Source organism: Carlito syrichta, unplaced genomic scaffold (assembly GCF_000164805.1).
Source record: "Carlito syrichta isolate Samal-C Ts95f unplaced genomic scaffold, Tarsius_syrichta-2.0.1 Scaffold308136, whole genome shotgun sequence".
Classification (NCBI taxonomy): domain Eukaryota; kingdom Metazoa; phylum Chordata; class Mammalia; order Primates; family Tarsiidae; genus Carlito; species Carlito syrichta.
The window spans coordinates 251,230-265,710 of NW_007252232.1; the positions used below are offsets into that span (position 1 = coordinate 251,230).

Consider the following 14,481-nt stretch of genomic DNA (forward strand, 5'->3'; position numbering starts at 1 on the left):
CAACTCAAAAAGAAATAAAAAAGAAAAGAATAGATTATGATGAAAATCATTCCTCCTTTTTATAGTAAATATCCAAAAACGATACATGAAAATAATGGGAACTGGCATTCCAGTTATTTCTCAAAAGCCTTTGAGTTTATTAGACTCAAAATTGTGAGTGTGTAAAAACCATTATAGACTGCTTCATTTCTTCCCCAGTCTGCCTTTTAGAAAGAAAGTATCAAGAGGGAAGAAAGAATGCCTCTCCACAATGAAAGTCATGTGAGAAGAAGGCCAGGGTGTAGCATTTAACTAGACCAGGGTTCCTCAATCTCTGTACCAGGGACATTTTGGGCAGGAGAGTCCTTTGCCTAGGGTCTGCCAAGGGCATTGTATGATGTTTAGCAGCGTCGCTGGCCTCTGCCTACTAGATACCAGTAGCACCCCCAGTTGTGACGTATCTCCAAATATTACCAAATGTTTCCAAGTGGGGAGAAGGTACAAAATTGCCCCGGTAGCGAACCATTGAACTGGACCTTGTTTTTGTTCACCTCACCCCAGTGTCACACATCTGTGGTCTATCACAATTTCAACCCACTGGTTTCTCAGGTGTGTAGAGAGTACACTTGAAAAATGTCCACAGACATTAGGTGGACAATGTGTTTTTGCTAGGCAGAGAGGGCCACCGGAAGCTGCTATGTTACCAACTTGCTATCTCTTTCTAGAGACAGGGGTTGGCAGTTTGTCCTACCTTCTTAGCATTGTGCTCTTCTTCCTGCCAATTGCTCAAAGGAGAACTTACAGGAGCCTCAGGGATAATGACAATTTCTCTTTTACGGCAGCAGAACTCCCAGGTGTATGAGTAATGCTGTCACCTGAAGCATCTTCTTCAGCCTCCGGAGAGAGCTGCAGGAAATTACAGTGTATTGCAGGGAACTCTGATGCTGAAGAGGAAATATAATCCTCTTCTTAAATTAAAAAAAAAAGGAAAAGCAAGACGATTTGGAAACTGGCTTGATTTAGCTTTCTTTCCACGGAAAATTTTAGACCAGCTTCAAGGGTGTGTATCTGGGATCTGGTTTGCCCACGTGGGTAGTCCATTTTCAGGATGGTGCCACACTTGGGCCACTCTTTTCTTCACTGCCACACATATGAGTTCAGGTGCCACCCACTGAGCCTGGTGTAGAGGAAGTTGCACTTCTTCTCCCTGAAATCCCATTCATCCTCGATCCTCAAACTTCTTTTACGGAAAGCCATTTGGATTTTTTTTTTAAAAAAGGCATCAATGTTTATGTTGGTGGGAATAAAATGTCTTCTCCTGTCTTACATAGAGCTTTTCTGAATCTACAGCAAAGGTTGATCTGGTAAGGAAGATCAAGCTTCAGAAAGTTTTTTGCAACCCGATATTGTGGCTCACACCTGTAATCCCAGCACTCTGGGAGGTGAGGCAGGAGGATTTTCTGAGCCTAGGAATTCAAGACCAACCTGGGCAAACATAGCAAGACCTCATCTCTACAAAAAATCAAAATATTAGTGGGGCCTAATGGTGCATGCCTGTAGTCCCAGTCTAAGGCAGTTACTCATGAAGTTGAGGTGTAATGATTGCCTGCACCCCTGAAGTCAAGGGTGCAGTGAGATGTGATGGTGCCATTGTCTAGATGACAGAGACCCCCTCCCAACTAATAAAAAAGAAAGTTTCTTTTTGGGAACTTGAAGGAGAGCAGCAGAACTACTCCATGAAAACAAGTCCCTACCAACTTTTACCCCAACCAACAAAAAAAGAATAGGAAAGCAGATGTAGATAGTCAAAACTCAAAATACATTTTACTTGTCCTGTTTTATCTGTACAAAAAAGTGAAACAATTCCTGATTTTGGTAGCGATGGTGGCTGGTTTTCTCTGGGTGTTTACTCTTTGCCAGCTGCCACGCTAGACACTTTACACAGAATATTTTACTTAGTTTTCCCCAACTCTTCATAGTGAATTTTGATATATCCCCATATTATACATGATGACATTGAAACTTTGTTGGCTTAAGGAACTTATTCAATGTCCCGCAGTTCCTGAGGAACAAGGATTTGAAATCAGTTGTGTCTCTTTCAGATTTTAGCATCTCACCACCAGACCACCACCATGATAGTTCCGGTTTTAGTGATGAGTCAGAATTACCAGAAACCAGGTGAAAGTTCAGATCCCTGACCTCACCCTCATAGTTTCTGATTCTGGGGTCACTTGAGAGCCTGTATTTCTAGCAAGTTCCCACGTGATGCTGATACTGCTGGTCCAGGGACCACACTTAGAGAACCCCTATTATATTGTTCCATCTTCTAAAAAATTTCATAAGCACTGGCTTTGGAAACCTCGAATGAAAATGATGGAAGGTGAAATTGACCGCTGACATTAGACCAATGCACAGATAGCTAACAGTCGAAGTGTTTCTAGAGCATCTCTTCTGAGAGGATGGTGTCATGAGACGGAGGTAATTGACCTGTTGTAGGTTTTATTCTGGTATTCCCTTGGCTGCCTGACATTTCCGAGAACACAGTCAAACTGCATTGTTAAAAAAAATAAATGTACCACCACCGTTCGCTCGTACTAATAGGCCATTTTTGAAGTTCAGTAGTTTTCCATCAGCACGATGACATTTCTTTTTATAACTATATTTCATTTTCTTTTGATTCAGTAAAACCTATTCAGCTTCTGTATAAATACCATGACCATTATCTTTAAAAAATAATAATAATACGAATACTAGTAAACATGCAGAGTAGATTTACTGTGAAGAAGGGTTTGCAAATCTTGGATCAGGTCTTGTGTACTATTAACTAACCCAAGAAAAACTCTAAGGCAATTTTATTGGTTATAAAAGAAACATCATTTAAAAGTTTTCTGATTACAGCCACTTTGAAAACAACAGGCACTTTGAGAACAGATTTTGTGTTCGTCTTTTGACTGATTGAGTTTCACCTGAATTAAGATTCTAAAGGCACATTTGAAACCTGAAATCAAGCTGATTTATGTGTCGATAATCTGTTCTGGGGCCTTCTGAGCTAGTTCAGGAGAAAGGCTTTGGTGCCTTACTTTTCCTTTTGGTGCCACTTAATAGCAAAGATAACAGCCCAGGTGTGAACCACCAATAAAATACAGACAATTGCTCTACAGATGGATTCAGGAAAAAAACTCCATTGTGAAATGTGCTGCAGTGCTTTTGCTATAGAAAAGGTTATAGTATATGTGGAACTGAAATCTTATATGCTCTATAGGAAAATAGAGACTGATGGTAGGAGAGATCATTGGGCTTCCTTTTCCAAAAGCCTCCCACAATGTCCATTCCTGGGACAGCTTTAAAAAAAAAAAGGATTAATTATCTGGTGACTTCTTGAGTGGTGGGACAGCTTCCTTTGGGTTTTGAGTGGAGAATAAACTACCCAGGCAGGTTTATGCTGGCAGCTAAGGCTAGACATATCCAGAGGCTAAATTTTCCAGAACCAAACCAGGGATTCTCTCATGGCTTCTGTTTCCCAGCAGTAGCAACTGAATGCTATGTGCTAGGAATGAGGAACTCTGCTTTTCTCTGTAACTGACTGCTGCACTGGAATTAGCAGCACCTTGGTGTGAGGGAAACTGCCCTCGTGTTGACAACAACAGCAGGTGGTTGTTTTCTCAGAGACCCTCAAATTAGGAGCAAAGGCAGGTTCCTGGCCACCTGCACACGGTTGCTTTGAGACTGGTGCCTTCATCTCCTGGCTCCAGCCAAACCAAGGAAACATTCAGGGCTGTTCCCCCAGGAATGGGGTCCAGAGGGATGCCTTGGAGGATTTTTTTTTTTTCTTCCTTCTCCATCTGTGGCTGTTCAGAGGTGTTTATCTGTGTGGACAGAGCAAGATGCTAAGCAAAGACCCTGTAGTGCAAAGGAAGGTGTTCCCCAAGGCAGATTAGGAAATTCCTGTCCTGGGTGTGTGTGTGTGTGTGTGTGTGTGTGTGTGTGTGTGTGTGTGTGTGCGCGCGTGTGTGCAGGACGTGCACGCCGAGTGCGCTGAAATGCAGCCATCCTCTCTGCCTGCGAAGAGTTGCTCTGCTTCCCTCCCTGCCCCGCGCCCTGGGGGAGCGCCAGGGGGAGTCCTCGCTGGTCCGGACTCCCCCTGTCCCGGGAGCGCCGAGGGCTCGCCTGGCGGAGCTTAGCGCAGCCAGCTCTGCGTGGCGAGCGGGCGGGGGTGGACACTGGGCTTCTGTGTGCCAGTCGCAGCCGTTGGCTGGCGGGCGCCCAATCCCGGGGCATGCCGCGGGAGCCTGGCCAGGACGCACCGTGAGCGACGAGTTTGGTGGCAGGCTTGACCCCCGGCGGCCGGCAGAAACGCGCTCGGGAGCTAAGGCGCGCGCGCCGGGGGTCGAGGCCGCAGCGGCGGAGCCGAGGACCCCCGAGATCGGAGGGAAGGAGGAGGAGAAGGAGGCATGGCCTCGGTGTTCATGTGCGGCGTGGAAGACCTGCTGTTCAGCGGCAGCCGCTTCGTGTGGAACTTGACAGTGTCCACGCTGCGGAGATGGTACACGGAGAGGCTGCGGGCTTGCCACCAGGTGCTGCGGACGTGGTGCGGGCTGCGGGACGTGTACCAGGTGAGCCGGGCGCGCGGCACTCCGGGGCCCCTGCAGGGTGCCTGGCGCTCGTGGGGCGCCCTTTCCACCTGTAGGATTTGATGCCCTCTCTCCCCCAGCCGCCTCCCTTTCAACTCCCAGCAGACAGCTGGCCCTCGGGTCAAGGGCTCAGCGGCTCCAGGTAACTGTTGCCGGACAAAGCTGGTGAATTTTTCCAATCGGGCACGGGGGGCACTTGCGAGTGAGTCGCAGCTTTTGCACACACACATCTGTGACAGAGGGAGGGTGTACTGGCGGGCACTTGGCTACGAAAGCTGTCCCTTTGCAGCAGAGGGACTGCAGGAGGCCACTTAGACGTTCAGATGATCCCGTCTTTTTCTGTTCATTGGGGTGGGGGTGCCAGGGTTTACTGTGCCCGTTTACTGTCGGAGGGGGGCCTTCCTGGCTTTGCCTTCTTCCGTTTGATTTGATTTCAGTTTTCCATCAGGCAGTCCCAACTTGCAAGGCAGAGCCAGGAAAAGCTGAATCTTGTCTAGTGGCTTTTAGAAGGAAGGACAGCAAATTGTGAACACTTTGCAGGAAGATGACAGGCTGGGGAAGGGAGGGGTGGCGCGGCTGAGCGCTGGAATGCTAACGTTTGGATTTACTCCCTGTCACACAACACAGCCCCTTTATTTCTCGGCCGGGTCCCATCCTGCCGGCAAAAAATGCAGCAACTTTGTTCAACTAGGAGACCATTCATCCTCTCTGGGACTGCAGCTTGTTGGTTGTTTTATGTTTTCGTTTCTTTTTCTTTTTTTAACAGTCATTTATGGATTTAAAAGTCCTGTGCTTTGGTTGTTAATAGCTTTAAGGTTTAAAAAAATCTGCACTGTTAAGTTGAAAAGATTGTAACAGGTGTTTACTATGGAAATATAACATCATATTTTCTTTTCTGTGATGTGGAGTAGCTTTGCTGCAGTTCCTGGATTCCCCCCACTGACCCCATTCCCAATATGGCTGGGATTTATATTTCATTTATATTGCATCCCATATGTGATCAGGCACCTGGCTTTGACAAGCCACAGTCTTCCATCCATCAGGCAAGATGAAGAGACCAGCACCTACGGTGAGACGTTGGAAGTGTAAGGAGTCGGTGTCCCCGTGCCACCCTCATTAAAACGTGAGGAGCCTTTGAACTTGCGCTGTCACAGCTCCTGCTTTGTATAACCTATCTGTGATAGCCTGCGTTCTAAAATGGAATCTGAAAGCCAGGTTGAGAACCAGGGCAGCACGTGGCGTTGAGAGTATTAGGGAACTGTGGCTATCGCCCATCTGGCCACAGTATACAGCTCCCCCGGCTTTTGGGAGCCAGAGGTGTGCCCGCCTTTCAAGCCTTTTTTCTTTCTTGGATGATCCCAGTTCAGTTTGGTCTATGGGATAAGTGCCCCTTGTGTAGTTGTGCTTTTTCTCTTTAATGTCTGAGAAACTTTCAAAAAGAGAACGCAAATAACTAACCAAGCAGGCGAGCTCTGTGCCTCACTCCCCAAGGATTCAGGGGATTTATGGCTTATCTCTAATACTGTTACTGACTGATTCAAAAATGATAGTTCCAGAAACCTGAGACCCTATGGGTTCTTTATAAGGTTGATCAATAATTATTTTTAAGCAAAACAGCAATTTGAGAGACTAAACTACTAAAATATATGTTTTTTTATTTTCCGTAAAATGTTTGGTGACTGAACCAATACCCTCTCATAATAAGAACCTCTAAAATAATGATGGTAGTCAGGCGTGGTGGCGTGTGCCTGTAGTCCCAGGTACTCAGGAGGCTGAGACAGGGGACTCACTCGCACCCAGGACTTTGAAGCCAGCCTGGGCAACAAAGCAACAACCCATCTCTAAAACAAAACAAAACAATACCTGCTCTTTCTTTTTAACATTAATTGATTATACATGTCAAAATAGAGAATAATTTGAATGTTCCTAGCATAAAGAATAGATCAATTTAAAGGTGATGGATAGCCCAGTTACCCTGACTTGATTTTGTGAATGATCAAAGTATCACATGTACCCTCAAAATATATATACTTGTATCAGTAAAAATAATAAAATAAAATAAAAATAATGATGGGTTTTATGAATAAAGAATCATAAGTAGAAGAAAATGATCTCTAGGTTTAAAGCTTTCTGTGTCTAGAGAAATAAGATTTTCAAAACTATTTTTCAGTCTTTGAAGAACCATAGTATTCTTTTTTTTTTTTTTTTTGAGTTGGAGTCTCACTCTGTCGCCCAGACTGGAGTCAGCCACCGCAGCCTCAACCTGCTGGGCTCCGGCGATCCTTCCGCCTCAGCCTTCCAAGTAGCCGGAATTACAGGCATGCGCTACCACGCCCAGCTGATTTTTTTTTTATTTATTGTAGAGATGAGGTCTCGCTGCCCAGGCGGGTCTCGAACCCGCAGGTTCAGGCAATCCACTCACCTCAGCCTCCCAAAAGCGCAGGATTACAGGCTGAGCCACCGAGCCTGGCGAACCATAGTATTCTTAATTGTGCAGCATCATTAATCATTTGCAAAGGAAGATCATTTCTTTAATGCTTTTCAGATATTGAGCAAGAAAATAGTGACTTATATTGTAACAGAATTTAAGGGCAGTAAAATGAAGTGATTAATACCTTGGGTTCCAAGTTAAATAGACAAAGGAGTGAATCCAACTTCTGCCTATGTATAACCATGGAAAAGTTAATCCACCATTTTTAGACGGAGATACATAATGATACTAATCACAGTGGTTGATAAAATAATTAATTAACATGTAAGATATTTCACACACTGACTAGAGTTTAGGAAGCAGTCAATAAATACTATCTGTTCTGTCAGTTAGGATTTTTTAAATTGCAATAGGAAACCCAACTCAAACTAGCCTACAGAGTAAAAAGAAGTGACTTTTGACACAACTGAAACATGTAGTAGTAAAGTGAACTTCAGGTATGGTTTGATCAGGGTACTGTGCTTATTCTCCATAATTAATTCAGTTCTTGTCTTGTTCATGTGTTGGCTTTATCCTCAGCTGGCTTCTTTCCTCACAATAGCAAGTAATCACAGAAGTTTCAGGCCTTAGATTCACACATTCAGAAAGAGAAACAATTTCTCATACCCACCAACTATCAAAAAAAGTCTTAGTTTGCACACTGAGAGTCTGATTTAGAGTCTGTGTCCACCCCCAATGGCTTGCACTGATTGGCACAGAGGATGGCATTACAATTCATGCATTCTCAGCAAGAGTGATATGGCCCAAAAGGGGCAAAAATTATTTCAGAGGATGGCAAAAAAAACTTCCTCCTTTTATATATAAAGCACAGATATACACATAATATGTAAAACGGATATATAGCTATCTGTGGTGGTAAAATTGGGGGAGTGAGTAGCAAACAAATAAACAAAAAATCTTAAAAAGCTCCTTAAGGGGGTATGGATATAAAGGTTAAGAAACACTAGATTACAGATTGACAGACTTAGACCAGTGGAGGAACAGACCCACTTCTGAAACTGACAGAGAGACTGGCCCCACCCAGACCACACTGCTGCCAAACCATGAGGAAGCGTAGACTGCTTGGCAGGAAAGTAACCAGCAATGTCCCCTGCATTATTAGAATCTCAAATCCAGTGCTTTTTAAATACAAACAATTAGTTATTTTTCAAAGTAAGCACAAGGAATCTTGTACAAATACCTTTGTACTATTTTGCCACAGTAATTTGAATTAAGTGTGTGGGAGCTCATCATTAGAATATCTATATTTCTATAGATATAGAACTATAAATATAAATTCTAAATCATAGCGGGGACTGTCCCACCATACTGCCCTGCTTTCAGGCACATGAACTAGAAACATACACCAGAGAATTACATATTTTACTGAACCCAATTTTTTTTTTATCATCTTGTTGATAAAAAGGTATCACTTTTCTTGCTTTTAATCTGAATAGTCTTGCTTGTAAGAAAATCCAAAACTCAATCACTCTAGGGAGAAATGAGGGTGGGGAGGGAGGTATCCATTTCATGAAATACCTGGCAGTCCCCTGGGGGTGTTTTGTTTATTCATATACTATAAGTGAAATAAGATCTTCCACCTATTCATAAGGTATTTGGCAGCAGTGTTATTGCCAGACCAGCAAAGCTGGGAAGGCATAATTTCTTTGGAATTGAACACTTCCTCCCCTTCTAGAGATTGGAGAGGTAAGTGACTTAATTTGCCAACAAACCATGAATAATTAAGATACTGGCTATAAGGCATTTCTGTAGTAATGTGACTAAATAAAAAGCAGGCTCAGCCTGCACTGAGGCTGTCTTTGAACAAAGACTTACTTTATGAGTGAAGCCTTGAATTTGGCTTAAGTAGCAGATGTGAGCAGTCACCTTCAGTGTAAGCTAAATTCTAAAAGCTGATTCATCAGTCATAGAGCTATGCTGCTGTTATCTTGCCTGGATGGGCTATGTTATAGCAATGAATTAGGCTTAACAAACAAGTCAGGTGGAAAATGACAGGAGAATGCTGTTGAAAAAAAGATCAACACTTTTGACTTTTTATTAAGCATGTTGTGTTGTAACAAAGCCCTCAGTTTAGTACTTGGGTTTAAGTTTTCCACTTCTCTCCAGTGTCCTAAAGGTAGAATTTCTTGCAAACCCTAAATGGAGCCATTGCCTCTAGGAGGAGACAACTTTGAGCAGAATCTGGGATATTTAAGTGACCATAAGAGGCCGGGGCAGCTCCCCAGAGACAGGCCGCTGGCACTGAGGGGGTCGCATGCAGCACAGAATACAGCAATGTCTATGGGCTCCACTTGGGCAAATTTGACCTTAAGCTAATTACTTCCCCTCTCTGAGCCTCATCTCCTCCTGGGTAAGAGGGGAGAACAGTAGTACTGCATTATGGGGTAGAGTGAGAAATTTATGAAATAATGTTTATAACACTTAGCACCGTTCAGGCCCAAGCAAATGCTCCGTAAACATTGGCAGTTAGTTATGTAGAGGACTTAACACCAAACTCAGAGAAGATCCTTGATAAAGGTTAGCTAAGGGGATTACTATTGCTTTTATATGTGAAACTTGTTTTCTGAAAACTAAATTCCCGTCTTCCCATGTGAGGATGCTCAGTAGTAAAGACTGTGGGATTTCCCACAGCAGCGAGTTGGGGGTGGGGGGACTTTGGATATTTGGATGGTGTTCTATCCAATAGAGCCACATCTTCTTTCAATTAAGCCCATACACAGGATCTGTCTGAGTGAAGAAACTTTTTTGTTTTTTTGAGTTGGAGTCTCACTCTGTCACCTAGGCTGGAGGGCAGTGGCACGCCCCTGGCCACTCCAGCTTCAACCTGCTGGGCTCAGGCGATCTTTTCATCTCAGTCTTCCAAGTAGCTGGAACTACAGGTACACGCCATCATGCATGACTAATTTTTTGATTTATTGTAGAGATGAGGTCTTACCAAGTTGCCTGGTCTGAGGGCTCAGGCAATCTTCTCACCTCGGCCTCCCAAAGTGCTGGGATTGTAGACATGAGCCACTGTGCCCAGCCTGAGACATTTTAATAAATGGAATATGTAAAATATCACACAGCATTAGCAGATGAACATTTGCAATAGATTTTGATGATATGAAATGTTACCCCTCCATTCTTTCAAAAATTGAAAGAATTCAATTTTTCTCATTGGTAAACCTGTATTACAAAAATTTGTATTCAAGTATTATTATTATAATGATTATATTTTGGATTTTTGCCAATAACAAATTGTGGAAATTTGGGGAAAAAAATTAAGCCTATACATAAAGCCTAGGAGGCCACAGCCATCTTCCACTACGGTCTATAGTGGGAGATAATCTCTCTCTATAGGTAGGGTCTATATGGAGTTAATCTGTCTATATCGAAGACTCTGATGATCCACCAACTGGTAAGAGCTGAACTCTGAATCTCACCACACTGGTTGTCAAAGGCCAAGTTCCCCACAGGTCAATTTCCTATTGAGGATTCCATGACCTATGTGCACTTCAGATCATGTACAATTCGCCTGCTCCCACCCTTTACTCTCCACAGTCCTCTGAATTACATGGACTAGAAAGGGGGTCAGCAAACCATGGTCCACAGGCGAAATCTGATCCGCCTCCTATTTTTGTAAATAAAGTTTTATTGGCACATAGCCATGCTCCTTCATTTGCATGTTGTCTACAGCTGCTTTCACGCTACAATGGCAGGGTAGTTGTGTCCCAGCTGCTTAGAGTTCAGTAGTGATACAAAGACTGTATTGCCTACAAAGCTGAAAATACTTACTATCTAGTCCTTTTCAGAAACGTTTGCCAATCCCTGAACTAGAAAAAAAGCAATGTACTGGGTGGAGAATGTTAGAGAATGAAAAGTCTATAATTATATCATAGAAAAGCAGGACTTGAAGAAATGTGGAAGAAGTTTCTCAACAATACCTAGTCATGGCCAGGCGCGGGGGTCCACGCCTATGATCCCAGCACTTTGGAAGGCTGAGGTGAGATGATTGCCTGAGCCCACGGGTTCTAGACCAGCCTGGGCAACTTAGCAAGACCTCATCTCTACAATAAATCAAAAAATTAGCTGGACATGGTGGTGCATGCCTGTGGTTCCAGCTACTTGGAAGACTGAATCACCTGAGCCCAGCAGGTCAAGGCTGCAGTGGCCGTGAGCATGCCACTGCACTCCAGCCTGGGTGACAGAGTGAGACTCTGAATCAAAAAAAAACCTAGTCACATCTAGGCACAGTGGCTTATACCTGTAATCCCAGAATTTTGCATGGCCAAGGCAGAAGGATCACTTGAGGCCAGAAGTATGAGACCAACCTGAACAACAAAATGAAGCCTCATTTTTACAACAAATTTTTTTGTTTTAATTATCCAGGCATGGTGGTACACGCCTGTAGTCCCAACTACTCAAGAGACTGAGGCAGGATGATCTCTTCAGGCCAGGAAATTGAGGCTGCAGTGAGCCATGATCGTGCCACTGCACTCCAGCCTTGGTGACAAAGTAAGACCCTGGCTCAAAAAAAAAAAAAAAAAAGAAATTAAGAAACAAATATTCAAGATAAGTGCTTAGTTTACCTTTACTAGGTCCTTTGCTGTAAAACATGATTGAAGTTATAGATTAATTCATCCATTTATACCTAAAATAATTATTAAGTTCTCGCTGAATCCCAGTTCCTATGCCAAGGAGTTAGCAACACAAAGTCAATGTCCTGCCTTCAAGAATATGTTGTCACATATGGGAGACAGTTAAGAAAATCAAGCTCTATGAAAGGAATTTGCCCTTGCAGGTGATCCTGAAGGGAGTCTAAACCAGAGAAGGGTAAAAAAAAAAAAAGAGGAGAGCCAGGGAAGCTTCCTGGAGGAAGTGATTATTAGCTGAGCTTTGAAGGACAAGTAGAACTTGGCTAGATAAAGAAACAGAAGGGTATTTCAGGCATGGAGCAACATGATTTTATGGGGAATTATAAAGAGGTTTTTTTTTTTTTTTTAAGTTTGATGAGCATAAAGAGATACAGAGAGATTTTGATTGGGAATAACACTTGAATTTGAGTGACCTTATACTTTAGAATTTTTATGTTTGGGAGAGACCTTTGGGAGACAAGGAGAAGTGGATTTAGAATGATCTCTGGTGACAGTAAGACATAGATTTGGGAGCGGGTGGCATTGTGGAGGCAAGAAGGAAGGAAAGTAAGGAGGCTCTTGCAATGATGTTAGTGTATCAGGCAGGATAGGACATGTTTAACTGCGGCAACAAACAACCCCAAAATCCTAGTGGCCTAAAGCAATAAAGTTATGTTTTTGTTCATATTGTCTATGTTTTGTTCATATTGTCACTGGCTGGCTGGAAGCTTGGTTCATCACTGTCACTCAGGCCAACAGAATGTTCCTAAACATTGCTAGATGCTTGGTAGAGAGGGAAGAGCTTTTCAGGCTCAGCACTGGCAATTAAGCAGTTGCCCTCTAAGTTGCTCACATCACTCCTCAGACATTGGTGTAACAGGTCACATACCCACCCAACCACAGGGGCTAGGCAAAGCAATCCTTCCTGCCACAGAACAACATGAATATTGATGCAGATTTGGTTTCTTAGGAAGCAGACTCTGAAATGGAGACTAACAAGCGGGTGCTTTATGGGAGAGCCCTAAGAGGATGGACACCTGTAGAAGGGAATTAAAAATGAATTAGGATTAAGCAGAGGCAGAAGTTGAGCTACAGTTCAAGTTCAGCGAAGAACACAGGTAACCTCACAGGTTGCTCTGAAGCTGAGAGTTGTTCCACGTTGGAACAAGAGGGCTGGGTCTTCCCCTCACCCTCATCAACCCATCACTGGAGATGGGCTGCCCTTGAGTGGGGGTGACCTTGGAGGAGGCAACTCTCCAAGGGGGGGTAATTCCCAGAGAGGGCTGAGAGCTGTCAGCTGACAAACTTGCAACAAGTGAGTGACTAAGACTGAGAAGCACATCGCAGCATCTTTACAAATGCTTACCCTACAGGTGCTAGGACCAAAGCCTGGACAGAAACAGGGCCAGCAGGAAGGAGGTGGAGAGTGAGATTGCTAGCAGGTGAGAACATAGAATCTAGCTTTAAAACACAGCCAACCATCAGGGTGGTCTCCTGATGGGGTCCTGCAACACCCTTTGGAAGGGATTGGGCTGCCATGAAGTCAGCTACTTACTAGTAGTGAGTAGCACATACAGAAAGGAGAAACAAACTTGGGTGATAAATAAAATTAGCCCACTTGTCACTGGGAAAATTCATCTTCCACTTTTTCTGATAATCTAAGACTGGGATTTTTATGGCAGGGAACCAAGATGCTAAGATACCCAAAAACTGAAACAGAAAACTCTTAATTTTTTAGCCCATATTTGACATAAGTAAATTTCTAAAAGAACTGTGCCATTTAAGCCCGAAAAGACTAGTCTCAGGGTCTTTGAAAAACAATTTTGAACCTTTGTCTACAGGTTGAAAAACATCAAGTTAAGAATAGACTCTCCTGCCTTTTCAAATGGGTGTTTGTTTTCCCCATTTCATCTTTTCTGGGTGGAGCTACCACATAAAATAACTCTCTTGTTCATCCCCTTCATGTGTTTATTCCTAACGATGTACTTTTGATGTCCTAGTTGATTGTTATGGAAAAGTTTGAATGACTCAAATGAGAAATAAGATCTGCAGTTCTAAATTTTATAAAGATCATATGACTTACAACACAGAAAGGAGGCAGAAATTAAGCTCTCATGGAAAAAAATCAAAATTAACACACCCATATGTAATTATATCTATATTGTATATGTATGAACATACATAACAAATCTACATTCTAGCATCCTTAAAATAAACTTGCCTTGATAGAGGCTAGCAAATAGAGTATGTTAAAGAGTCCCATTTTCCCCTAATGTCCTTTTTAGTCATTTTTAGTCTCTTAAACGTTGTGTTTGTATTTGGGTAAAGTTTTTTGCTTAAACAGCTGTTTTTCCTCTAATTAGTGCTTTTATATAACCTCACTGTCTTAACTTGAATAATAGCTACTAGTTATTAAGCCACTGCTATGTGCTAGACCTTACACTTGGGAGTATACATATGCTGTCTTTGAGGGGAAAAAAAACACGTTAGGGCTTATTTCAATATATAGAAATATGAAAGATAGTATAGACGAAAACCTACGCTCCCATCACCTGGTTTTAAGGCATCTTATTAATATTTTGCCATGTTTGCTTTCGAAACTTTTTTGTAATGTAATAAAATTATATAGAGTCAGTTAAAACCTCTTTTGTACCTCCTCCTTCTCCCTAGAAGGGATCCTACCCTGAAGTTTTTCATTCCCAACCGTATTTTTATAATTGTGCCACATCTGTTTGTATCTGTAAACTATACCTTTCTTACTTTTGTG

The 14,481-nt window shown here is 42.9% G+C and overlaps 1 protein-coding gene across 1 annotated transcript in view; it reads left to right on the forward strand.

Moving 5' to 3' along the window:
• The first annotated feature begins 4,111 nt into the window (after positions 1-4,111).
• FRMD4B (FERM domain containing 4B) overlaps positions 4,112-14,481 on the forward strand; it is a 233,164-nt gene continuing 222,794 nt past the window's right edge. Inside the window, exon 1 of the mRNA XM_008065027.2 lies at positions 4,112-4,592. Coding sequence (XP_008063218.1) covers positions 4,431-4,592 — 162 coding nt within the window. The 5' untranslated portion in view covers positions 4,112-4,430. The remainder of the gene's footprint in view (positions 4,593-14,481) is intronic.